The 27,941-nt window shown below is 46.0% G+C and overlaps 1 protein-coding gene across 1 annotated transcript in view; it reads left to right on the top strand.

Annotated features, from left to right (window-relative positions):
• The window catches only part of Tmem178b (transmembrane protein 178B), a 347,710-nt gene that overhangs the window by 85,802 nt on the left and 233,967 nt on the right, over positions 1-27,941 (top strand). The window contains exon 2 of the mRNA XM_047562389.1: positions 24,957-25,070. Coding sequence (XP_047418345.1) covers positions 24,957-25,070 — 114 coding nt within the window. The remainder of the gene's footprint in view (positions 1-24,956; positions 25,071-27,941) is intronic.

The following is a 27,941-nucleotide window of genomic DNA, read 5'->3' as shown; positions in this document are numbered from 1 at the left end:
TCGCAGCTAATCCCTTTATTGATTTTTTTTTCCCTCTGAACTTGCTGACAGCAAAAGATTAGGTCTAGAGAAATAGTTGCAGTTCAGGTTCTATTTGACAACATTTAGAATTTACAATGACCTTTAAAAGAGAAAGGGCTGTAGGGAGTGGGATTTAAGTAGTTAGGGACAGGGAGAGGTGTGAAGGGTGAGGTTGGGGTGTGCCTTTCTAATGCTGGTGTCAGAGCAGGCCATCCTGCACAAGTGTCCTCTGTCCCCAGGGCCACATGAGAGCCCAGGGCCAGCCTGACCCTTGGCCAATTTGCAAAGGAGATGAAGTTTGATTTTATGCCATTTAGTCTTTAATGTACTTTACTGTCTCTTCCATAACCTTCTCCCACCAGCTCCTTTTTTGTCTCTTGGTCCCTCTGGTTTGTCCAAACCTCTACTGTCACACACGCTTTCAGTGACCCTTGTTGCCAACCCACTGCCATCGTTCCTCCCATCTCAATCCATTTGTAAGAGGAAAACAACCTTATGAAATCACCTTCATGTGTGAATGGCTGGTGGTCCTTAATTCTCCAGGAAGCAAAGCTTTTTAAATTGCATGGAGGGAGTGTGCTGTTTTGCTTTGTGCTCAGCAAAGAGTCAAAGTGATAGAGGAGACAGCAGGTGGGTGTGGTTTTTAAACTTATAAATCTATTAGAATATAAATGCTTGCAGAATCATGCCAGTCATTCCAGTCCTGTACTCTGCATGCTGTACCTGGGGGCCACTCTCTCTTCTTTCCTTTAGTCCTTCAGAGCAACAAAATTAATACTCTACCAGTGGATTTACTCAGCCAAATTGAGAGACTTGGTCATTCTTTAGGAATGATTTTACCTTGGTTTATCCAAATTAATGCAATGGGTTGTATTGGAAGCATTATCCTTTTATGTTTTATATTTCTAATACTATCTTGCAAAGGACACTGATGTCTCTTTTAGTTCCCAAATTTTATAAAATTAAGAGTTACTAGTGGTGTGGTCTAGTATTTGTCACCTAATTCCTCTGGCCCTCAGTTTCTTTGTCTGTGAAATGATAAATATAACCAAATCCTTCTAAGGTAACTTCCAACTCTAAAATTCTAGGTTTTGTTATGCCCTGCCCTCTGGTGCTTCTAAATTCCATTTTGAAAGGGCTCCACATAAGGAAAATTCCATCAATCCAGGGATGCACTGATCCATTGATCCATCTGTCCATCCACCTGGACCATCTTTCCACCCATTTCTCATGTGGCAAAAATGATAGAGAACTGCGTAGGGTAGGATGTTGAGAATTTAAAAGTTATAAAAGGTATGATCCTTTCTCGATGGAATTTACTTTGCAATATTAGAGATAAAATTGGAGACTAGAAAATTGTGCAAGTTTGCATCACTACAATGTGCTCATAAATACACTTTTAAACATATAATTAAATTATAAACCTTTATACATACAATAAGTTCTTCATACATGTTTGTTTTGAGACCTTAACACGCAATAAGTTCTTCAGACATGTTTGTTAAAAACCATGACAAAGTATATACAGTGGGAATATGCAATAAAGGGGTGACCAGTGTAGACCTGCTGATGAGGGAAGGGTAGATGTAGACTGTCTAAGGAGGGATCCAGTGTAGACTGGTTTCCCAGAAATTTTTGAGATGGGTGAGTTGGGAAGTTTCATACTCTAGTTTTGGAAGGATGCTACTACTCATTAACATTGGTTTTCTTTGCAAATGAATATACCTATGTCACTTCAAATCTGCAATTAGTCTTAATTGTCAATGGCAGGACTAGGGGTGAAGTATGTTGAGGTTCACAGCCAGGAGTCGGGACCAGCAAGCATTCCTCTTCTGCCACTGGGCCTCATCATGCTAAACTACATCCTCATTTTCTCAGCTCTTGGCAAGTATTCCTCCCTGGGCACTATCCTGTCTGTGATCTGCTATCCCTTTCTCTAGAAGCATGGTGCCACCAGCTGTCCAAGTAGGAGGCTCACATCAATCCAGAGTCCTGCTGCTAGAGTCCACCCATTACTTGACTCCCTTGCCTATAAACCATCTAGCAAATGACAGAGACAGCCATAGTTGTACTATTGGTCATTCTTATGCAGCCTAGACCTTGAATTGGGTAGTCTTTCTACCAGGCTTGCTTCTTCCTCATCCACATCTTTCCCTGTTAATTTACTTCTGAAGTCCTCATGCCTTGCCGCTGGACCTTTAAGAATACACAGAGAGAGAGAGTTAGGAAATAGAAGTCTTGGGGACTTGGAAAGTCAGGATCTGGAATCAGGCAAGTGTCCTGGACACCAGGAGAGACTCAGACCTGCTTGCTGGACAGTGGTTTCAATATTGAAAAGACTGTACAACTAAAGACATTCTGTGTGCAGCCAGGAAGCTTTCCAGACTCTTCCTACTAGGTTTATGTTCAGTTCTAGAGCATGGTTCATTGGGAATCTTGAAGGTAAGAGGAAAGAAAAGAGTTCCTGACTGTAAAGAGTTAGTGAGGGAAACAGAAAAGATGATGTTGACGTTGGCATTGAGTGTCAACGTGTTGAAATGGTATTCATCAAAGCAGGGAATAAGTCAGGGAAACGATAGGCCTGTAGGATATGGAAGGCCTGGATTTTGTCAGATCTTTTTACCAGAGAATTATATGTGCTTGAATGGATGAAGCTGTGCAGCATCCTAACTGGCTGAAACTCCTGACTGTAAATACAATATTGACTATACATTGCAATACAGAGGCCAGAGGACCTCAGAGTCAAAATTGTGTCCTTGCTGACCTCTTTCCAGAGGGAAAGCTTTCAGTGACCTGGAGTGTTGAGGCCAAGGATGATAAGGGACATCTCTCATCCTTCACGGCTCACCCCTGTCAGAATGTTTGCCTTCAACTTCCAGGCCTTCTGTTTTGTCTAAATGTTGAAAATGAACATGGAATTAACTCAGTGAAAGGTAAAAATTAGTATTTGTTAAGTCAGACTTCTGCATTCTTCAAACAGGGATGGAATTGGGATTTTTCTTTGTGGTATCTAGGAAAAAGTTGAGCATATTAGAAATGTAAGTGTCATTTTCTGATTTCAAACAATTTAGACATGTGGATTTATTTCCTAACCATTGAAGTATGAGTCACCAAATAGTTCTTTATGTTTATAAAAGCAGGATTTCCTTAGACTTGATTTTCCTCCTTTTCTTTCTTGACCCACCTTTCTGTTCCCCTCAAAGTAAATGAGAGTCATGCATTGCTTAAGGTTGGGGAGACATTTTGGGAAATGCATCATTTGGTGATTTCAGAATGTGAGCATCATAGAGTGTACTTACACCAACTGAGATGGCTACAAGGTCACTAGGCAATATAATATTATGGGACTGCCATCGTCCACATGGTTGTTGATGGAACACTGTTTTGTGGCCCAGGACTGTGTATTATAAACTGCAGAGACCAAGACTGCTCTCACCCCAGCTCCTTATGTTGTGCCTGACACCTGAGGATGTGAATGATGGATAATTATGAGCATATACAAGATTAGGCTGCTTGACAAACAAGAGGGTTTTCTGGAAGTGGCCATTGGGGAGCCAGTGAGTGGTTTTGCCCATATGCTGGTCTATGACTGAGTTAGCCTTACATGCTGGACTCCTTGGTTTGCAAAGCAGCCATGTTTAGCCTTAGCAAAGGAACACCACCTTCAGATAAGATGAGCTGGATCTCCTGAGGTTGGTCTCTAGCTGGGTGGCTCTCTAAGCTGAACTCCTAACACTGGTACTTCATGGAGACTCTTCCCTTCCCTTGGAGGGTTTTGCCCAAAGGAAAGACACTCCTGTGGATTTCTGGGGGTTTCCTCTCCCTCATGGGTTTGCTGTAAAAGCACAGACTGTTAGCCATGACCAAGGAGAACAGGGATGACTTTTGACTTAAAGAAAATGTTGGAGTATTGGTTATATGGTGAGATTCTGGAGGCATCTCTCCGTCATCATCTTGCATGCTATTTTGCACAGTTGTTCAGTTCTTGACTGAATTTTACCTACTGCTGTGAGAGAGAGATCCGCAGTAGCTTTATTGTCTTCATTCAAGGTTTAAGTGTGGATTCGGTTGTCCTTGTTTTCATGTCTTTCCTCCCTACTGTTGTTCCTTAGGGACCCTGCAGTTGCTCACATGGGGTTGAAGACGTCTCCAGGAGTGTCTCACGGCTTTCCAGATGCTTTTGGCTGGAGGCCTCTGATGCCTCCTTTAGAATGTCGGGCCCCTACCCCTCCTGCCAAGGACACCCTCCCTGTGGTCTCTTTTGCCCCACTGTGAGGCTGTCCTACTGTACTCTTGTCTGTATGGGGGAGCATCTTTTCTCCTGGCTGTTCTGGATTCAGGCTGCTCCAACCTGCTGCTGTCCCCTGGCCTCCAGGTACCTGGCTCTTGGCTCACAGAGGAGGAACTACCCCTCTGCGCTGCCTTGGTTATATGGCAGTGTCCTACAGGCAGGTGGTTCTTTTGTTTATTTTTTAGAAGCTCTCTTCCCTTGGGCTCTGGCACAAATCCCTGGAGCCAGGAGCCTGGGGACTCCAGAGCAACACACCCTCACTTTGACCCGCTGTCCTTGGACCAAGCTTGCACAGTGACCCTTTTCTCAGGGTGGATATTTCCCCTGTAGTCTTGTTGGTCCTTGGTACAAATAAACTTCAGGAAGGCCCAGAGAGGAGAAGACACAGGTAATCCTGGAACGAGATGCCGCTATTCTGAATTCCACTCAGCACTCGGGGCTCTAAACTGCAGCTGCCCTCCTGACCCTCTGACGTGCCCAGACATGTCTGAGGCCCCAGGCAGTCCGGGCTTGAGCAGCTCCAGTGGCGCTCGCTCTGCTTTTCTGGGGTGCTGGTATTTAGTGCCTCATTCAGACACCTGCATGGACCACGGCTCCAAAGACGATCTTAATTAGGATGTTAGTGTGCACTTTGGTCCTTGATCAGCTTCTTCTGAGAATTCTTTCCTTTTGAAATATCAACTTCTTGAAACCTTGTAGATCCTTACTAACTTGTCTTCTTTTCTGCCCACTGTGACTGATACTGTGATGAAAGAAAACAGGGTTGGGTTTTGTGTGTGTGTTTGTGTGTGCGTGTGTGTGGCATGCGCCAGTGGGGAGAGGAAGCCATTATCAATGTATCGAGGTGACAGGTTCAGTTTATGGTCAAAGAGTCAAGGTCTCGGGTAGGAAACCAGAGGTGATCTGACAGGGTCTGGGTAGGTGCCAAGCCCTGAGAGGGAGGTGCCAGCTTCTGTGGCCTAGAGAGGAAGCTGGCTTTGGAAACGGGCTACATTTTCAGGGTACCAGCAGTGTTTGAGTCTGACTGGCTTGGCATCAGGGAACCCACAAAGATGATATCAGTGAACAGGGTGGATTGGAAGGGTGCACTTGACGGGGCTGCGAACTGGGAACCAAGGGAATGGGGCCCCTGGATTCTGTCCTCCCTGTCAGGGGTTCTGCCTCTCCCTCCTCATCTGCATGATGATGATGATGATGACAATGACGATGACGATGGTGGTGGTGGGGGCAACACTGGGGCCCTTTTTTGTTTTGTTTTGAGACATCTCACTAAGTCGCCCAGGCTGGCCTTGGACTGACCCTCCTGCCTCAGCCTCCCGAGTAGCTAGGGTTACAGGTGGCCCCACCTCGCCAGTTTCATCTGCTTTTAGACCTTGAGTCCCCCTGCCTGTCTCCCTCATAACTTTAACTGGGTTTTACTTGCTTCGATTGTTTTCCTTGGTGCCAACTTAATCTCACAGGGCACCGTCATCATCAGTTGTGTCTTTCAGTGTTTTGGTGCAGTTTTCCCTTGGGGGAGGTTCTGGTCCAGTATCTTGTGCTGACCTTATGTCGTGGGTGATTGAGGCATGGTCACGCTGACCTCTGGGAGCTGGGACTGTGGGAACTGTTATAGAAGCGTTCTCTTGGTAACCTTGAATAGGGAGTAGCAGCTCAAGTGCTGTGGATGGCATAGAGCTCACATCTCCTGAAACAGCTTCTTTGCGGTGATGCCTGTAAAATGACTTTCAGTGCTTTAATCCATACAGCTGTTGGCTTGTATGTAATGGCTACACCCATTTTTATCTACCTGAATTCACTGGATCAGGGAGGCTGTGAAGGCATGCTCTCATTTTACATGTGAGGAAACCGAGTCAGAAGTTGGCAGACTTGCCAGTGTGTACAACAAGCAAGTGGGAGACTCAGGCCTAGGCCTTCTGATTTCAGCGCCGAGCCTTTTCCTGCCCTATGTCATGCATCTGCATGCACAACATTGTGCTTCCCTAGGTGTTATGAGAGATAAAACAGAAATAAGCTTACATTCTAGTTAGGATAAGCTGCAAACACCATCCATTAAGACAGTCATTTGAGAGCTGATTGCTCTGCGCTGGTGATTGTGACCTTGAAGTACTCACACAAGAGGACACACAAAAATTACAGGCTGCTTTGCAAAGTCTGGGATACGCTGTGGATTGAAGATAAGCCTGGAGAGAATCAAGGTCACATATTTGCCCAAACCCAGGAAACCTTGCAAATATCTGGAGCTACTTGTTGGGAATACTGAGCTGGAAGGTGAACCTGGATCCTGCTATCTGAGGAAGGTTCAGGTCCATGAGACCTGATGTTGAATTAGAAGACAAGAAATGAGAAGCCTAAACTGAGGTGGTTTCTGTGTCTTTTGGAAAGTCAGGTGGTGAATCTGGCACAGCTCTGCAGATCTATATTGAAGCCATGTCTTGTCCTCAGACTGCTGTGGTCCCCAAGCACTGAGGACATCATGAGAGGTTTTCTGAGCTATTTAATGTAACTGAGAATGAACATCAAATGATGGGAGAGAATCCCTCAGACAAGGTACTGGAACTTTACCAGAGGTCAGGGTCTGAAGGGCCAAAGCTTCTGCAGGTTGGCTGTGAGAGCCACCTGAGCAAAAGCAGCTTTCCCAAGCAGTGACAGGAGAGCCACCTGAAGGGCATCCACTAACATAAGAAGTGGAGTCAACCTGGGCCAGCCCATCATGCAAGACCATCTTGGTGGGCAAACAGCAGACAGAGCTCAGGAACTTAGGGACAGCCTGTCTATCACTGGGTCAATGCCCAGGAGGTCCAGCAACCAGTGACTGAGCTGCCAAGGATTCATCTGGGGCCAGGAATCTGGTCTTGTTGGAGTCTGGCAAGGGAGAGGTGGAGTCCCCAGTTTGGAGGAACTGGGGGTTTCAACTAATGTCATGATCTGTGCTCAGTCATGGGTGACTAAGGCAGAGGTCTGCTTATCAGGACTGGTTAGAGTAGGAATGGCAGTATTGGCCCACCTCAGCCTCAGCCTGCACTTGAACTGTGTCAGCTGTTCTAAAGTCTCTCTGGGGAAGGTCAGTCCTGCTTTTAGGTTTTTAGAACCATCTTGTGGGGAGAAGAGGGCTCTGTTCTGCCAGTGGAAAGGTCTCCATCAAGAACCACCAAGACACAGGCCCTGTGCAGCTCTGGGGTTCAGAGAGGGGACAACTGCCCCTAGATCCTCCTGGGTGGAGCTGGGACACACTCTACCTTTTTTTTTTTTTTTAAATGATATTAAAATTTTAAAAAATATATTTTATTTTTTGTTTTATTTGTTCTAATTAGTTATACATGACAGTAGAATGCATTTATGCATTTTGATAAATCATCCTTAAATAGAGTGCAATTTCTCATTTGCACATATTGTAGGATCACATTGGTCATGCAGTTATACATGTACATGAGGTAATAATGTCTGTTTCACTCTACTATCCTTCCTACCCCCAAACCCCTTCCCCTCCCTTCACTCCCCTCTACCTAATCTAAAGTAACTCTGTTCTTCCCTGGTGCCCCGCCCCCTTATTATTAATTAGCATTTGCTTAACAGAGAAAATATTTGGTCTTTGATATTTTGGGTTTGGCTTATTTCACTTAGTATGATGTTCTCTGGTTTCATCTGTTTACCAGCAAATGCCATTAATTTCATTCTTAAATGATATTAATTTTACCTTGTTTTGAATTTAGCACCATAATTGAATTTTTAAAATATGGACAATACATTTGAATGGTTCAATATTTGACAGGTACACAAGAATATACTTATTTCTTTCCTTTTCATTTTTCCTTCCTCCCATTTGCCTAACCACAGATGACCAATATTCCTTGTGCTTCCATGTGGAAATGTTTTAAGTATGGGCAAACAGATACCTACACATCTATATTTATTTCTATTCTATCATCTCTTTACCCCTTTTACTGCATAAATGTTGTATATATTTCGTGCTACTCTGCACCTTGCTTATGTTCACTTAATTTATCTTGTAAGCCTTTCCATATCAGTTTAGAAAGGGTTTTGTCTTTTTAAAATTGGTTATATTGGCTTTTATTGTGTGGATCTCCCAGAATCTATTTAATCAGTCTCCTATTGATGGAAATTTAGGTTACTCTTTTAAACGAAGCAGCAGTGAATAACCTTGTCCATATGTCATTTCACACCTGTGAGATTGCATCTCTTAGATAAATTACTAAAAGTGGAATTTCTGGGTCAAGTTGAACCTTTGTAATTTTGAGAGATGTTGATGAATTGCTCTCCAGAGAGGTTGAACAAATTTACAAAATTTACACTCCAACCACAACCTGTGACAGTATTGGTTTCTCCATACCAAAACCATCCAGTGTGCTATCCAACTTCTGGGTCTTGGTCAAAATGATAATTACAAATGGCACCACAGGGCAGATGGAATTTGAAATTCTCTTTCGTTGAGTGCTCTTGAGCATCTTCTCATTTGTTTAAGAGACATTTATATTTCCATGAGCTCTCTATTCATATCTTTTGCCCATTGTTAAATTGGATTGGTCGGTACTTTTCTTATCAATTTGTAGGTACTTTTTATGTTTGAGGCAAATTAGTCCTTTGTGACATGAACTGCGAAATTCCCCTCAGTTTGTCTTTTGATTATGCTTATGGTGGGTTTTGCTTTGTGGAATTCTGTGTTTTTATTTTGTCAAATTTATCAATATTTTCTTTTGTGGACCTTGGGCCATAGTTATAAATGCTTTCTCAAAGGTGACATAAAGACTTTCTCATGGTTTCTTCAAATACTTTGTGACTTAACTTTCTTTTTTTTTTCAAACAAATATTTGAGCTATTTTTCCTTGTTTAAATTGCAAAATACAACTTCAATTTTATTTTATTTTCCAGAGGGTACCCAGTTTTCTGAATAGGATTTATTGAAGAAACCATCTTTCCCCTACTGATTTGAGATGCTGCTATTACTATCAGGTGTTTTGGGTTAACGTGGACTTCCTGAATTCTGTTCCAGTTCTGCACCACACTGCATTGCTCACCTCATGGGCACCAGGGACAGTGGGAGCCCTACTGGGGAAAGGAAGCGTAGAGGAGCTATGGAGAGGGAGGCCGAGGGTGTCAGGTAAGCAGGGAGGAACCGAGATCAGCTGAGATGCTAGTGAGATTGGAGAAGTAGGCCCAGGCGCAGGGGGACACAGATGACATCACTCAGAGAAGGGAGAGACAGGTGGTTTGTGCAGGAAACCAAAAGGAAGCCCTGTAACAGATATCCGGCCAGCTACCTGGGGGCTGCTGCAGCTGGGACAGGAGGTGGCCATGAAGGGGGACTGTCCACGTGGGCATCTTCATTCTTAGGTGTTTGCTTTGTCTGCCTCAGGAGTTAGACTTCTTGTGCTTTGATGGCTTCCTATCTGCTGCTTGATTCCAAAAACATCTCTCTGATGTACATATTGGAGTACCAACTCTCCAGGGGTGGCATCCTACTATTTGATATTTATTTTTATTTAAGAAAGTTGTCATGTATGCTGTCTTTTTAAAGTGGGGAAATGTATGTCAATAGAAATTTCTCCTGTGTTAGCTTCCCAGGCCCCCCTTCGTCTCATCACCCCACCCTTTGCCAACGCCCCACCTTCTGGCCCCCAACTCCTGCCACCCTCCGGCCCAGCCCAGCCCTGTGGCGGCCTGGCCCCTGCCTCCAGCCTCTCTGTTGAACCACTCCTACTCTTGGCTCCTCTTCCTGGAGCCCAAGTCCCCTTGAGGTAGCTTCCTTGCCAAGCTGATGTGGCACCATTTCTGTTCATTGCAGCAACTGGAGTGGCTCCCCGAGGCCTTGCAAATGAGATAAGCGACAGCCGTCTGTCTTATCCCTCTACTGGCTGCCGATTCCAGTGAAGCCCTGATTACGGTTGCTAAGAAGCCTGAAGGAACAGGAGCCACGCTCTTCCAGAGGAGCTGGCTTACCCCAGCTGGATGATCCTCCTCTCTGCTCACTCAGTCTGGATGCCTGGGCTCTCAGGGCATCCATGTCACCTCCCTGCCACTTACACTTGGGAATTGAAGCTGCGTTTTGACTCAGCAGCAGCAGAGGGCAGGTTCAGTGTATAGGAGACCAAGACTGGGCCTATCTCTGCAAGGGGAAGATCAAATTCAAGGGAGCCGGGAAGCCACATGCAAAGAAGGGCTCCTCACGCGGCCTCTGTGCCCACCTCTGCAGCTGCACTCAGCTCCCACTCTGGTGCCTGGTCAGCCACACCAGCTGCAGTCCAGGCCCACCCTCTGCTCTGCCCCAGCCAGCTGTCTGCCCCAGTCCTCCATCAAGCTCTGGCCCTTGGAGAAACCCCATTTCCTGTGAGGTGTGGACTCCACAGAGACCTTTAGACCTTGTGCTCTAGCCCTCAGGGTACCTCTTCCTCCAAGATCAGTCCACCAAGCTGAAGTTCCATGGGTCTTCCCTGGTTTCTTAAGCCACCTGTGACCTTCTACCCTCCCCTGGCACATGCAGCATCCACCCTGTCCTGCATTCTCTTAGGTTTCCTGTCTCCTGTCCTGCTAGGCATCCATCTCCGTAGGGCCAGAGCTGTGCACCTAGCAGGCCCTGGGTGCACACCACACTAGCTGAGGAGTGGAGGCCTCTGAGGGGGCTGGTGAGAAGCCCCGGGAAGATCAGTGGGTGGAGAGTCAGGGCCTGAGCCTGGAAGCCACTTCCCCACCTTGAAGAACGAGGTTTAGATTTTGTGAAGGGAGTAAGTGCCATTCTTTTGAGAAATGTTTGGCTTCACACTGGGTCCCAAGGGATCATATTTTATAGGAGAAAAAATTTATAATACGTGAAAGTACGAAGAATACTGTAATAAATACTAGTGCACCTGCTGGAGAGATTTAGCAAATGCTAATGTTAGTCAGTGTCACTCAAGAAAACATGGAGACACAGTTGGAGCCTTCTTCAAGTGCCTTTCCAGTTTCCTCCCTGCCAGTGAATGCTCTCTGAATCTGGTCTGTGTCCTGCACATGCATGGACATCATAATGATGTCCCCTTGAGCAACAGATAGTTACTTTTTGTGCTTTGAATATTAATATATACAGAATCTTTCAACCTGGCATTCTGTATATTTGAGGTCTTTCTATGTATATTGATATGCACAGTTATTGTTCAATCATTTTAATGATCGTATACTATTCTATTATGGGGATATGACCATGTTTTATTTTTTCTGTTTCCTAATTGATAGACACTTGGTTTTCACTCTTTCTTTCAAGTGATGCTATAGTGAATGCTCTTGAACACATCTCTGTGCACACATGCAGGGCTTTGTCTAGGAGTCTAATTTTGGGCCACAGTGTATCTGTAGTTCTATTTTACTTGATTTTGTCGTGTTTGTATCAATTTATGTTCCCGACAACAGTGTCTGAAAGTTTGTCTTCCGTGTCTTTACCAAACCTTGATATCCCCAATTCTGTTTTGTTTGGAAGGTGAAAAGCTGAAGGAGAAATTCCATCTTGGTTTGGGCTCATGTTTTATCAGGTTGCAGTTGTGTTGGGGTTTGGCAACAAGCGTTCCACTACCGAGTATCATCTTTGCAGATCAAAGGCGAGGCCTATGTCCTTACTTTCCTGGGTGTGTCAAATGTCAAGCCACACTCGGGGTTGGCAGTTGAAGTCATGTTCTGGTATTCAAGGGGGCGCACATGGGAAGGGGGCAGTGGGCTCAGTCCTTAGCCAGAAGCAAGGTTGGTGGAGGGGGAGATGCCTGAGCTGGGAGTGAAAAGGGGAAGATGCCTGGGGCTTGACTGAGAACAAACCTGAGACTCGGCCCACAGGGCAAGAGGAAGACAGGCTGACAGGAAGCTGTCTCCTAGGACATCCATTTCTTTTGTTAAACCTGTGAGATAACATGCTTGCTGTGTGAGTTAAAGGACATTCCTGGGGTCTGACATATATAACAGATGTGTGTCCTCTATGGTAGTGCAGTATAACAATAGCCATAATATCTGGGGAGTGCTCCCCGTGTGCCCGGCTCCAAGTGCTTTACCTATGTTAATTCTCTGTGTTCTCACAGCACCCCTACAGGGACAGACACTCATATCACACTCCTTTGAAGTGAAGACACTTAGGCACAGAGGGGTTCATTAATTTGGCCAAGATCACACACCCAGAAAGTCTCAAGGCAGGATCTGAGCCCAGACAAGCCGACTGTAGCACTCAGCTCTGACCCAGCACAATGCTTAACACAGTAAGGAAAGAGTGAGGGAGTCACTATACCTATTTTCATTTCTGCTTTTGAAATCAACTAAGGAACCAGGATAAGTTAACTCTTCAATTAGCATCTCTAATCTAGCCATTTAACTTAAGCATGGAAATAGTCGATTTTGTGAGCAGAGGACTAAAGAGAAGCATAATTCATCTGTTTGGACTTTCTGCCTTCTTCCTGTGATCTTTATATTCTGTTCAATAAGGCATACAACAGGTTGAAGAGAAAATACTCAGTCAATCTGAGTTTGGTTTCTCATATATAACCCAGCTTCCCCCAGTCCTGTCCCAAGCACGTTTGCATGCTTGTGTGTACTCTCTGTCTCTTTCTATTTTAATTAACTGGTAAAAAGGGAAATTGGTGTTATATAACTCCGTTTGCAAATGAAAAGTGGAAAACTCTGTATTCTAGATATTTTTCCCCCTACTTGAAATCGAGTATTCCTTGAGCTGTTTGCAGATGTCTGGGCCGCTGTCTGGACTGTTACCTTTTACCTGGCTCAGCCTGTGGGCCTCACAGAGATGCACAGTGAAGAGAGGCAGGTCCCCCATGGACGAGGCTGGCCCAGGCGCCCTCCATTGCATCTTGGCCCACAGAGGCGGCAGTCGCAGAGACCAGTGGAACGGTCTCTGTCCTGGCATCTGCAATTCTGGTGACTCATGAACCATCATTTTACTTTTGTCTGAAGAAGCAGGAATGACGAATTTCCAACTCTGTTTATCTTCTTGCCATCCCTCCCCTTTTAGGACAACTGCCTCACGCTGAATCCTTAATTTAAGGAAAATGGATGCTTCCCTCTGGCCTGAGAGCTGGGGATTCTTATCAAAAGTGACATTAAAAAAGTGCCAGTCCGGCCTCTCTCCTCTTCTAGGCCCATCCTTCATCACTCCTGCCTGCCTCCCTCACTGTCTTCCCATCTCCAGATCTGTCTCCACTTCCTCAGTCCCTGGAGAGAAAGCATGAGCTCATTGTTTTCCAGTGAAAAACCAGATCTGGTCTCCTTCTCGCCTCGTTTGTCTGTCAGAGCCAGGAGATGGATGATCCTTCCACCAGTGGAAACTGTACCTGGAGGAGCTACAGACTCCTGCATTGGGTGTCTGCAAGCTGGTGGGAGGGGGCCACGGTCAGGGCATGGCAGCTCTTGGTTCTGAACTTTCTAGAAGGTTATTAGGGATGCCATGGGAATAAGGAAACAGATTATTTACTATACCCCAAAGGGTAATTTAAAGTCATACCTCATTTTCTCATTCTTTGCCACAAAATCTGTTTCAAGCTGGAAAATTCATGAGCAAAAAGGGGAAAAGTAGCCAGTAGCTAGCAGGGATGATGGTGCAATCTCAGTGACAGCTCATTCTTTATTTCCTTTTGTGAGGAAGCGACTGTGTAATGACATTAAAAAATGTCTTGTTTAAAACATACAAAAAGACTCGGGAAAGGGGAAAGACATTCAGTATCCAGGAATGAAGAGGGTAGGATTAAAAAGGTTGTAGCTCCACAAAGGATAAGAGGAACTTCAGAACAGAAGCTTGCAGAATGTTAGATACTCCTATATTTAGTCAAGGAAAAGAGTCTCCAATAAAATGATGAAAGGAACCTGGCTAGCCATGAATGATAGCCAGAGGAATGGAAACCAGACTCTGAGGTATAATGGGCTGTTATGAGAGAGATGCACTGTGGTTGCCCGGAGTGAGCCTCAATTTTATTTCTTGGTTGGAATGTTGATCATAGATGATGTGGACAGACAGACAGATGCACGAGAGGTGTTTTTCCAGTGTGGCCATCTTGCTTATGGAGGGAGACAGGATGGTGAGAGGGAGCTGTGGAATCCACAGGGCTGGGAACCTGGAGTGAGATCCCTATGGTCTGAATTTCCAAGAGGGAGAAGACCATCAGGGAATGCTGTGGACTCAGACAAGCTGCCAGGTAGAAGGAACTGTGGAAAACTTTCCAGAGTGCTTATTAAACAGATGGCAGGTGAGTGCTCAGCAAGTAAGCCCCGGTGCCAAGGGAACCAACAAACCATGCCACATTGCTTCCGTCCCTGTTTTGGGTATAGTTCTTAGACGTGTCAATCAAGGTGAGCTATGTAGGCAAGTGGTCTCTGATGATATTTGTTTGGACAAGATGGGGAAGTGGTCCTGGGGGATGCAGGTCAGGAGATGGACGCAGGGCAGGCTGAAGGATCACACCCAGAGAGCTCTCTCCTGGTGGTTTGGATTCTGCTCACAAGGACGTGGTGTGTGTGTGTGCCTGGGCAGATTCTGCCTTCAGTACCAGTGTGTGGGAGGATCCAGTGACGGGCTGAATGGGGATGGGGATAGCCTGCTGGTGCAGCATGTGGGACTAATTGCTAATTTGTAGAATGACAAGATCATGATCTAAACATTTCTTCAGGGGCTAGAACTAACCAAGAGATAAAAACAACAAAAAAACAAGAAAAGACAGTCGCCTGAGCACCTGATGGGGCAGAGCTGGCCCAGCTTTCTTGGAGGAGACCACTTCGGCATTGTGGACTCCGGTGATCAGTTCTTGTTGGTGGGAGCCAGGCTGTGTCCCCAGTCATGCCACCTAGACCCAGGGAGCCCATGTCTCTGTGGATTTGCAGAGGTCTGGCGGTGCACGGGAATGACCGTGGCCAGTATCCTGTGTGACCCTGGGACAGACTGTGAACTGAACCTTGAGAATGACTGTGTGATGGGGGTTTTTGTGACCATGTGGTTGGGAGAATTTGGGTGTGTTCAGTTAGAAGAAGGGAGATTTGGGGGTGGGGAGGTGCATGAGAGTTGTCTTTAAATATTTATGGGCTGTTACATGGGAGTGGTATGTGATTCTAGCAGCGTAACTAATAAATGATGTGAGCATTTATTGAATGCTCACTCTGGAGCAGGCTTTCCAAGGGTTATCTCTTACTCCTCATCAATCTTATGTGCTGAGTGCTCTTGTTATCTGCATTTTACAGATGAAGAAATGGAGGCCTAAAGTGGTTGAGCAACTCACCCAAAGTCCCCTGCTGTCCTGGGAGTGCGGACACGGATGTGGCTGAGTTTCGGGCATCCAATGCAGGGCTGGCAAACACGCGGTCAGCTCTCTTCCACTTCTGCACTTCTGTGCTACTACAGAGCCAGCTTTTCTCCAGCCCGTTAGGGGAGCTGTGGAAGCAAACATCTTTGTCTTACTCTGGTAGGAGCAGCAGAATCTGTGGATGCTGAAAAATCCCTGCAAATGGAAAAGTTTTGCTTTGAATAAAAAGCAACATAAAACCTAGGAGGGTCTCCCATTTCCTTCCCTTCAGAAGACCTTGATTTTTCCCAATTTCTTTTCACACATGCAATGTCATGTTGTGCTTAGAAATGTGCCCTGGGTTCGATTCCGCCTTTGCTACCTCACAGCTGTGCACTCGTGGGCAGGAAACCTTGCTAAACCTTTATGTCCCCATCTGTGAAATGGGGCTAATAATGGTGCCCAGCTTTTATAGGATTAAATGAGAAACTGCATTGTAAAGTACCTTGGACAGTAACCAACACAGAAAGCATTCATGAAATAGCTGTTATTAAAACAAGTAACAATACTCAAAATATCATTTTGGTCATCAAGAGGACAAAGATGAAAATCACAAGCTCTTCTATCTCAAAGCATTTTATTGTAGGTAGAAATACATGATTCATATTACAAATAACTGTTTTATTATAATAGTAGCCAGTGGAAGGTGTTTAGGAGTGGTCGAAGGGTCGGAAGTATGGTGGCAGTGCAGACGAGGGGTGACAGTTTTGAAAATGAAATTCTGTGTGCTTGATCTGGAGGGTCCCCTGAACACTACTCATTACAAGCATTAATGTAACATGGAATGGAAAGGAATTAAATATTTAGGATTCAATCTACACAAGGCATGCAAAGCAACATTAAAAGGCCATGCCGACAGCACAAGCACAAACAACAACGCATGCAAAATGGAGTGCATCTGAAGGCATTAAAAATAAAAACGTAGCTAACGCTTTTCCTCAGTATGAGGAGAAGAAAAACATTCTTCCTGGCTGGGCCTGCAGCAGCTATAAGCCTTGCAAATTTTTCATCTCAGAACATCTGGGAGGAGCAGAAGGCGCTAAAGAGAAGACACGGGGGAGGTGACAGGGAGATTTCTGGTAATGAGTCTTTGTGAAGAGTTGCCTCTTCAATAAGGAGAGCTCTTGCCAACATTGCTGGTCTTGCTGGGCGGTGGAGGTTGCAAAGGTGTGCCTTCCCCACCTCCTCCCATTTCTGCCAGCTGTCTGCCCCCCGCCCCAGACCTTGGAATGGCCCTGGTTTGTTTCCTGTGCTCTTCATCATGGATAGGATTTTGCTTCTAATCCCAAACCTCGAACCCCCTAAACTCCTTGTTCCTCCACCCCGTCCCTGCTTTGTGGCCTTCTTAAGAATTCAACAGAATGAGAAATGGCTTTCCTCATTTACTAAAGAAAAATCTCCCCACTTCCTCTCCCTGCTAAGATGTAATTTTAATTTTTTTTTCCTTTGAGAAAATGCTCTTTAAAGAAGAGACAAAGTCTGAGTCTTAAAGCTCTAGCTGGTTTCATCTTTTTTTGTTGTTGGCTTTCCATTTTCTTCCGTGTGCTCTTTGTGCTTTCTATTTAATCTTTCTTTATTAAGCACAGAGCACTTGGCCAGGCCTCGGGCTAGAAAGATGACTAGGAGCTGCCAACCCAGTGGGCGAGACTGAAGTGAACGTGAGACTTACCAGGCTGACCTGGGGGCAGGCCCAGGCCAGGGCCTGGCAGTGGGAGAGCCCAGGTGGGCTGGGGCACTGTGGAAAGGGGAGCCACATGCAGGGTAGGACGATGTCCCTGCCCTCTGCCCCTTCCACCCTCTTTCTCTTCCTCCATCAGTGAGAGTAGGGGTCCCTGCTGAGAGCAAGACCAGTGGCTATGAAAAGAATCCTTGTTCCCAGTGACTCTTCCAGCAAGCAGTGAATCCTGACTCTGGCGTCTGAGGCCTGGGGTGAGAGAGGCCGGAATTTGCATCCTTTCCTAGCTGACTGAGTGGCTTCGGGTGGGGCCTTCATCTATCCAAACTCCCTTTCTTCAGGGAAGGTACTGTCCTGCTTTCTTCCTGGGGCTGTTGTGGTGACTTGGGATGACACGTGAGCATCTAGCATCTGCTTGGCATGAATCACATTTTGTTGTTGTTTAAAAAACAGAACTTTGGGATGAAGTAAATACACGGACTCTCAGAATTGGGCTGGTTCCTCTGTGTCAGTGTGTTGTGTGAATGTCACACAGTGGAAGCTGAAAAGAAAGAGGGGAGTCCTCCTCCATCTGGTGCTGATATGACCCTTCAAAGTAACCTCAAGACTGAAGAGGACCGTTCCATGTTACTTCTGCCAATTCCACAGTGCTTTCACACATATAAGCCACATCCGCTACTGCCCTCTAAGTCCTTGTTCTTAGTTTGGGTGTTCTAGAAAGGGAGGGAGACTTTGTGGGTGTTGCCAGCTTGCCCAAGGGAGGGCTGAGGGGCTGTGGTTTAGGCTCCAGTTCTGTCCACAACATGCCAGATTCATTTCAAGGTGTCATGCAAACACAGCTTGTGAGCGAACACCCTGGTGCTACTTTGCTGGTAGCTCCCAGACATGGCTTCATGGCAAAGACCAGCAAATTCCTGGAGGCAGTTATTTTATTTACCCAGTAGATCACATGATCAGATAACAGACCCTGATGTTTACTTTTCATTCATCCAAATGTTTATTGAGGACTTTCCATGTGCCTATTGCTGTGCCTGGCCCTGGGCAGAAGGTAAACAAGAGGCATAATTTCTGATTTTGATGAACTCACAGTCCAGGGCTTCAAACTGCTCTCTAAATGAAATATGACTTGGGGTTAAATGAGTTTAGGAACATCTGCATGCTGTAACTGTTCCTGTTTTGGGGAGTCACAAGGTATATTTGTTAGACTCTTACAATTAGTAAACCTTTTACATGTTATTTAATCCAATTTTCCCTAAATACATTTGATCACATGCCAAGCCCAACCCATCACTTTTAAAGTGAGTTGGGAGTGGTGAGGTGTTCCCTATGGATCACAGGCTTCCCTGCCCTCCAGAACCACTTTGGATCCTCAGGTTCTGCTTGGCATCTCTTTTCTCTAGGGGTCTTCTGCTGCTGAGGGCCCCTCTAGTTTGGAGGAAGGGATTTTGGAATCTCACTCACATTTCAGTGTTAGCATCTCGGGACTGCCCCTTCAGATTGATTTTTAAAAGCTTGGAAAATGAGAGTCTAAGAGAACAATACAGGACCCAGAGGAATAGCTCTCTAAGGGGAGATGTGAGTACTGTGGCACCTGGTTAGGGAAGATAACTTTATATGGGGTAAGGTCAGGCCCAGCACCGCCTCTAAATCTGCTCTGTCTAGGAAGGGTTCTGCTTAATGCATATCCCCCTCCAGTGAGAGACTCCGTGACAAGTACTTTGGAAACTGCGCATTGTTGAGAGCTGATACATGGGAGAGAAAACCGCCTGCTGGTGTTGCTGTGGGTATGCCCAGAATCTGGAATGTTCTGTGAGAGCGCTCTGGCTTCTGTGCCATCTCTGGTACGCCCCTCCCCTGGCACTGCCTGTTCCCAAGCTTACCCTGCAGACCTCTTGCTCCTCCACTCAGCACTTGATGGGAGCTCTCTGGTCTTGAAGGGCTTGCAGTGGAAAAAAGGAATGGGACGGTCTCTCTTCACTCTTGCTTCCTCGTGGCTTCCTGGGCCATGGAGGTGACTTTGAGAGGCGGAAATTGAGGGAGGAAGAACAAACTAGCACTGGACTAACAGGAAGCTGGAGGGATGCATTTGAAAGGGTTGAGGACCAGGGGGATGTGAGAGGAAAGAGGAAAGAGAGGAGCAAGCTGGTGCTCCGCTGCCCTTCCCCTGCCCTCTGGCTCCCTCTGAGCATCTGGATCTTCCCTCTGGCTTCTGTGGGGTTCAGCTCCTGGGAGGAATGGGCAGGAGTGGGACATGAGAGCAGGAGAGGGTGGGTGTTTCTTCCCTGGCTCATCACAGTAGGTTGGCTATGACCCTCCCTCCACATGGCCACCCTCTCCAGGTTCCGGTGACAGCTCCCACCTCTGCCCCTCCAGGCCTCAGGGTTATTCCATTAACTCCTTCTGGTGCCAGCCCTATGTCCCTTGTACTGTCCTTGTCTGGTCTCTTGATACTCTCTGCTCGGCTGGGTAGTTTCCTCTCCCACCAATTTTTTTAAATTGAGGTAAGAACATTTAACAGGAGATCTGTCCCCTTAGCTGATTTTTGAGTGTGTGATACAGTATTGTTACCTAGACACACACTGTACAGGAAACTCTAGAATTTACTCATCTTGCATGACTGAAATTTTACGCCTGTTTCAGTACCGCTTCATGTCCCCTCCCCTCGCTGGCAGCCACCCTTGTGTTCTCTGCTTCTATGACTTTGACTAGTACAGACCCCTCATGTAAGTGAGTAGTGCAGAATTTAGTTCTTTTATGTTGCCTTGTGTGGCAGCATCTCCTTCTTAAAGGTTGAATAACGTCCATTGTACGCACACACCACACTTTGTTTATACATTCACTGGCACTTAGCTGTCGTGAATAACGTTGCAATGAACCTGGGCGTGCAGATATCTCTTTGTGACACTGATTGTGATTCTTTGGATATATCCCTAGAAGCAGAGTTGCTGGATCATGTGATAGTTCTGCTTTAAATTTTTTGAGGAACCTCCATAGTGACTGTGCCAATTGACATTCCTATCGACAGAGTGCAAGGATTTTAACTTCTCCACCTCCTCGCCAGCACTCGTTATCTTTTGTCTGTTTTTTTTTTTTTTTTTTTGATAGTAACCATTGTAACAGGCATATCGTGATATCTCATGTGGTCTGAATTGCATTTTCCTAGTGATCAGTGGGGTCGAGCATCTTTTTGCACACCTGTTGCTCATCTAAATGTCTTCTTTGGGGAAAGGTCTGTTCAAATCCCTTGTTCATTTTTAATCAGGTTATTGTATTATTTGCTACTGAATTAGGTTGTCATGTTTTAAAGCCTTGATTGCCTGCTTGAGTGTCCTGTGTCCTGCTGAGACCTTGACATGTGGTTAGGAGGGTCACCAGCTCAGAAGGCAGAGCATGACTGAGGCCTGGCAGTTCCCTGGCTGTGGCTTCCTGGGGGACGCTGAGACTCTGGGCTGGAGTGCGCTGTCGGGGGGCGGGCTGGCCTCCTTTCCAGGTGAGGCTGTGGGCTTCCGGATAACCCTCTGCATCTTTTACTGCAGGGAAACCCGCCTGTACCGGAAGCCCACATTCTGGGCACACGTACTGGGTACCCAGATGGTCCTGAATTTACAAAAGCCCAGCACACCGACAGGACCTGCAGGCACGTGGATAAATATTTTGCCTTTCTTCTTAGGCAATATTTGAATCTTTCAAGTTTAATTGCTGTTGAAGGCAGGGTGTTTACAATCCCTGAGGCAAAGCTAGCAGTGTGGGCCTCCAGGGACGGCCACTGCTGCTCCCCACGGGCTCCCTGGCTGCCCCTGCATTGCCCTTTCTGCTTCTTGCTCTGGTCTGGGGTCCATTGGCCGCTGCCCTTGTTGGCTGGGAGGGCTGCTGGTGGGGGAGGCCGAGGCATCTCCAGCTCACCTGGACCCTGTGGCAACTTGCTGAGTGTGTTGAGACTGAGAGAAGAAAACCCAGGTACTTCTCTCAGACACAAGTGACAGGCATACTTTTGGCTATTGAGAGTGGAGTCCAGTTTTGTGCTCCAAGAGTAGGTCCACGGATGGTTTTGTTTGATCTTGAAATTATTGCACGGAGGGCTTCTGCTAGTTTGTAAGGCACTCTGAAAATTAGATAAAGGCAGGCCCTCTTGCAAAAGCAGCCTCCCACACCCCACCACGGTGCAAGGCTTGGCAAGCAGGGCAGTGACTGAATTTTAGCAGCAACTATCCCAGGAGGGGCCCTTGTGCAGGGCATAACATGCCCAACTGTACATGTCCAAGGCAGTTGGTGATGAAATCTTGTTACTATTTCTACTCTTTATGTCTCTCTCTCCTCTTTCTTTTCTATAGTCTCCTTCCTTTTTTCCCTAGACCATTGCCCTTGGATAACATTTGCTGAGTGCAGTGAGACAGTATGTCGTGATCACATGTGGTTTTCTTCTACCTCAGTGTGATCAATAAGCTGTTCCTTGCACTGTCCAGACAGGGTAGAGGTCTATGCTACAGTCTCCCAGAGATCTGCAGCAATCCCCTCCTCTTATTCATTACATCCTAGCTGGCCTCGGTTATTTTAAATCCTTGCATGTAATGAAAGCATTCGGATTCTTTGCCCACTGTGGTCTTGGCCAAGGGCACCTCATATTACTGAAGTCTTTCTTCCAAGCACATGCTATGTGTTTACCTTGTGCTGGGAAGATAAAGATGAATGAATAAGACAACACCCCTGCCCTTGAGAAACTCACAACCGAGTAGGGGAGCGAAGCGTGTAGACTGATAGATCACAGCCCCTCCATGTGTCCCCTGCAGAGGGGGAAGCTTGGGAAAGCAAGGAAGGGAAGGGAGCAGCCCCAGGTGGGTGCTGCTGTTGGGTGCTGCCAGATGCCTAGGAAGAACTGCACTGAAGCCGTCCCTTAGGAGGTACACGAGGACAAGCACTGAGCACTGGTGTTCTCAGGGGGAGAAGGGCAGGGAGGACAGGTGAAGTGGCGCAAAGTGGCACACGACAGGAAGGTGGGAAGGTTCTTCCAGCTGGAGGCCAGGGTGTGTGTGAAGGTCAGGGCCCCTGGGAGGCTGGGCTTTATGCCTGAGAAGCGTGGAGTTTATCCTGTGTGTAACAGAGGCCAACAGAGGCCTTTGAGCAGAGAATGGCATGCTCAAGTTTCCTCTGTGGAGTACACTCTACGTGGGAGGCTGGCCTCATGGACAAGGCTGGTATGCCTGCTTCCTTAGGTGTCATTTAATCTGCCTGACCCTCCACTTTCTCGTTTGTAAAATAGAGATGATGGTAATAGTCACACCTATTTCGTTGGGCCACTCAGTGGACTAAGTGAGACAGTGTCCCTAACAGAGCTTCCTGATGGTGGGACAAGTGCAGAACATGGGAATGTCTTCCAGGTGTGATAGAAATGCTGGTTCTTTCAGCTGTCAGGGGGCCTGGACGAGGTGGCCCCGTGTGCACCATGACACGTGTAAAGTTGGAAACTGCGGGTCTGCAGAGCACTTGGCAAGTTTCTTCCCACTAGTGGAGTCCCAGTCCACATGGCTGTTTGTTGACATATGTCATTGTAGTCAAGCATTGCTTAGTGAGGGGACGTGTCCCGAGAAATCTGTCGTTAAACCATTTTGTCACTGTGTTAATGTCATAGAGTGTATTAGCAAACTTAGATGGCTACGGCATTACCAGGTGATGGAATCTTTTTTTTTATTTTTAATTTTTTTGTTCTAATTAGTTACACCTGACAGTAGAATGCATTGATTACATTTTGATAGATCATACATAAATGAAGTATAATCTCTTTTCTGATTATACAAATTGCGGGATCACATCAGTCTTGCAGCCATATATGTACATGACATAATAGTGACTTTTTCACTCCACTATCATTCCCACTAGGTGATGTGATCTTAAGAGACCACCATCCTGTCTGCACCTGGCTTTGACTGAGACGTTGTTATGCCACACGTGACTGTACCAGGACAGCTACTGTGTGGAAGTGGGAACAGAGGACAGACTACCCTCTAGGTCATTTCTGAAGCAGAACTGACAGAATTTGGGGACCAGTTGGTGTCTCCAAAGGAAGAAGAGGCAGCACGGAGGAGGAAGAGGCGTAGGGGGTGACACTGTGGGCTGGATGGAGATGGAACTGGCTTGTGCAGGCTTGAGGTCTGGGTCTGAGTTGAGGATGGGGGCACCCTTGTTCAAGAAGTTTAGCAAGTCAAGGAAGGAGGATGGTGGGGTGCAGGTTGATGGGGTGTGTCCAGGAGGAATACCAGGGCACACGAGAGGCTGCGGGAGCTTGGTAGGCTAAGGGGACAGAGGCAGCGGGGTTGAGAAACTGGACATAAGGAGGAGAGTGCAACCCATTTTCTAGAACTTTGTCTCTTTGGACAGTGTCTGTCCTATTAGAGGAACGTCTGTGAATAACTGACAACTGGGCAGTTGTCCAGCTATGATTTACAATAAGGCATCAGTTGCACGAGGTACTGTCTAAATTATTGCACTCCACCAATTGCCAGTTTCCCTGCTGACAGTGGGCCAGGGGGTCAAACAATTCAATCAGGTGCCACCAGTTATAAATTGAAAATCAGTGGGGTGCAAAATGGATTACCATCAAAATCCATTCAGGTGCAAAACCAAATTTCAGAACCCCTAACCTTTAAAAATCACTTCTTTCCTGATTCTTCACAATGCCCTGACATTGAGTTTTAATATCCCTCAGATAAGCAAGCATCAATAGAAATGCTTGCAAGAGACCAAAAGTAACAAGGGAAGACCTCCCAGTTGGGCTTTCCTTTTGGAATTTGCAAACATGGTGGATTTTTGAATTAATGCACTGACGGGTTCTTTAAAACAGCAGTTCTCAAAATTCAGCATTCAACAGAATCATCTGGAGGGTTTAATAAGATTCAGCCAGGTTTTACTAGGGAGTTTCTGATTCTGTAGATTTGGGGTTGGGTCTGAGAAGTTGCATTTGTAGCAAGCTTGCAGGGGATGCGAATGCTGTTGGACCCGGCACCACACTTTAAGAATCTCTGCCCTAAGATATAGGAACAATTTGATAATTTGACCAGCAAACCATGCTTTGATTCACAACCATTGTCCTAAAGGTCTTATGGACCAGGTGTTGAGTCCAAGGGCCTATAGATCTGTTCAAGAAACCTGAGAAGGGACTGGTTCTAAGAGATACAGGTTGATTTGTGCATTGAGGTCAGAGGTGAGGTTGAGAAGGATGGAGGTAGAAAAAGGGAGAAGCCCCCATAGCTCACCATTCCAGAAGACTGTACCAAAAGCACAAATAACACATTGAGGCAGCAGCCTGGTTCTGTGTGGAAACTGCTCCTGTCTTTCAGTGCTGAACTTCCTCTTTGGAAGGAAAGGGGTTGGTTAGGTGAACCTTCCTCTGGGTACCACTTTTAAAAACTAGCTTCCAGCAGCCCACACTCCAGCTCTTCCCACCTCTGCATTGACCCCACAGATATATTTTTCTGTCTAAATCAATGCTGTTTGATTGTGGTTCCACTTGCTTGCTGTTTTGAGTTCGCTTATCGCTCCATAGAGACTCTAGGTATCACCGGGCACAGTATAACCCAAGTCTCTTTCTCCAGGTTGGAAAAATGATCCCAGAACTGCTCTGGAAGTGGTTGTGCCTCCTTAACATGTGACTTCCATCTCTCTTTTCCAGGAGAAATTGAGCGCTGCACGTACATCAAGTACCACTACTCCTCAGCAACCATCCCCAGGAACCTCACTTTCAATATCACCAAGACCATCCGTCAGGACGAGTGGCATGCCCTGCGTAAGTACACATGTCTCTTTGTGACTGTGCTGGGAGGTCACTTTTGGAGGGACTGGAGGACTGGAGGAATCTCCTTCTGAGATCTGTGCATAGTCTCAGGGTATTGTGGGGGTCCTTAAGTGCTAATATCTAGGGGGTCTAAATTGCCTCAGTTGGCTTTGATTGCATTATAAATTGGGGGAGTTTGATTCTAAAATTAAGAAAAAAAAAACCAACCAACCAAAGCAAAACCAACAAAAATCACTAGCAGTTAGACAGTGATCTTATGTCACTGTCCTGGTAGGTATCTAAGATTTCACCTACCTGACTGAACCTGCTCGTGGGATTTAACTCCAGCACGTCTCCACGTTGCTTGGAACCTGCTATGCTGGTCCCTTGTGTCGTCATTTGTAAAGAGTGAGAACGCGTATGGATGCCAGCTGCACTGCTTCAGGGATTTGCACCTGGTAGGGTCACCGAGAGGGAGGACCTGGCCTCGTAAATTTCTGTCTCCCCTTTTTGAATGACAGGCATTGGGCCTGGCTCACCTGTGATTGCTCAGCACAGGTCAGATTATCTGTGTCCATTGGTTAGGGAATTTCCTGGCCAGAGATACCCAGAGACTGAAATTACAGCGAGAGGCTGACTTAATGAGTCAACAGAGCTAGTTGGCTATTTTTACTCTTCTGCTCCACGGGGATCCGCTGCCTGTCTGTGGCAGGAGAGCTCTCCCTCATCGCTGGCACATCTTCATGCCAACCCCTTCATCCTGTGAGTAGGCACTGTGCCACTTCTGTTCCATTTGGTAGACATTCCTATTCCATTTTTTCTCACCCAGGGCCCCAAGATTAAGGTTCAGATTGCATTTGCATGAGAAGAAGCATTCTTTTTTGCTTCCTTGTATTAAGGATCCTTTAATTGATGAACTTTGAAGAAGGCCATTCTTCAGGCCAAAACATCTTTCTTTATTGTTGCCTAGGTATTGTTTGTGTGTGTATGGTGGGGGGCACCAGTTTTCGTTTTAACTTTGGGATGGGGAGTGGGGAGGTGGGAGAGACAAAGTTAAAACAGATCACTCATTAGTCTTAGGAAAAAAATTCAGTGTCCAGATGATCGTTATTCACTGTTCTTGGCCTGAAATGACTAAGCAGGTGCCAGCAGATGGGACAGCTTTACTGGACTGTTGCCCTTATGAGCTATAGCTATTAGGAGGGACACTAACCAGCATGTGGGGACACGGAGCTAATGTTCAAAGAGCATTCCCATGTGCTAGACATAGAGCTAAGCATACCACATACTTATTTAAATTTAATGTGAGATTTACATTAGAGAATCTAGCAGTCAGGGTTATTAATTTCTTTTTGGAGGTGGACCTATATGGACCCCAAAATAGAAATAATACAACAATAGTAGCTTATTTCCCATGATGCATTGGTTTAGAATAGTCACTTAATAAGATCCCAAAAAGGATGTTCAAGATACATAAGTCCTGTTGATTAACCATCTAAATATAACAGATTATGGGGTTCACAATAGGATTCAGAATCTCAGAAGGAAGAATTTGTTGACACTGCAGTTTCAATTCAAATGAACTCAGTTTAACCAGAATTATGGAGTTTCTCCATGTACCCGGCACACAGTGGATACCCAAGCCACAGGGAGCTCTTTTAAGGAGTTCGAGTCTGGGGGCGGAGAAGTGGGGGTGGGGTTGGAGAGAAACATTCACAAAGCAAATAATTACAAGGCAATGAGATAATTACAACATAGTAGAACTGCTTCAAGCAATTAAGATAGTTTGTGGAATTTTTTTTTCAGCAAGAAGTAGAATTATTTCAGTGTAAATTTCACAGATAGACTTCAAGGGAAACCTGGTAGAACTCTTTTGGCTGTACACACTGTAGACGTCTGGAATTCAAAGAGGTTACCCAGGGAGGCATCACTGGAAACATGTCACATGGCATCAGCAAAGACAGAGAGCTTTGTGGGGTCGTCTTTGTGTCTCCAGGGTGCTTATTCTCCAACTACAGTGCTGTTGGGTTCTGAAAAGTCTAGTGTGCAGCTTATGCTGTGAATCGAGGTGCTAATATCTATTTTTAACTGATAAAAGCTATCTCAACGATTGATACCTGTCAAGGTCTCCGGCACATGGTGCCAGGTGAAGCCCATGCTACCCTTTGGTGAGGGATTCATCTGCTTCTTTGACAAAGTTGCCTAATGGGTTGTTAACCAGGCAGAGAACATTTGCTGTGTCTGACATCGATAACAGCTATTTTTAGCCAGAGGGCAGGTGAACATCTGTCACAATTCAAGTTGGTACGAAGCATAATTGGGAATGTTGGCATGATGGTAAAGCTCAGTATGTGTCCATGTTAGAATTCAAAGGCCAAGCAATGATGGCATGAGGTGGGAAATGGGCAGAAAAGCCCTCTTTGAAATAAAGTGGAAGCAATTAAAAATTAGCAAACTCCTATGATCAAGCATTGAAGATCAAAAGATAGCTGATTTCTTTACCTGTTTTGAGAGTCCTGTACTTTTTTTTTGTACCTGGGATTGAACTCAGGGGCACTCAACCACTGAGCCACATCCCAGCCCTTTTTTTATTTTATTTAGAGACGGGGTCTCATGGAGTTGCTTAGCACCTCACTGTTGCTGAGGCTGGCTTTGAACTCACGATCCTCCTGCCTCAGCCTCCCGAGCAGCTGGGATTACAGATGTGCACCACCACACCCTGCAAGTCCTGTACTCTTTTATTTATTTATTTAAAAAATATTTTGTTGTAGATGGACACAATACCTTTTTTCTATTTATTTTTATGCGGAGCTGAGGATTGAACCCAGAGCCTCACGCATGCTAGGCAGTGCTACTCTTTAAGTGGGATCAAATGAATTCATT

This window comes from Sciurus carolinensis, chromosome 8, assembly GCF_902686445.1.
Source record: "Sciurus carolinensis chromosome 8, mSciCar1.2, whole genome shotgun sequence".
NCBI lineage: Eukaryota > Metazoa > Chordata > Mammalia > Rodentia > Sciuridae > Sciurus > Sciurus carolinensis.
Note: the sequence above shows the minus strand (reverse complement) of the source record. Positions and strands in the feature narration are given on the sequence as shown.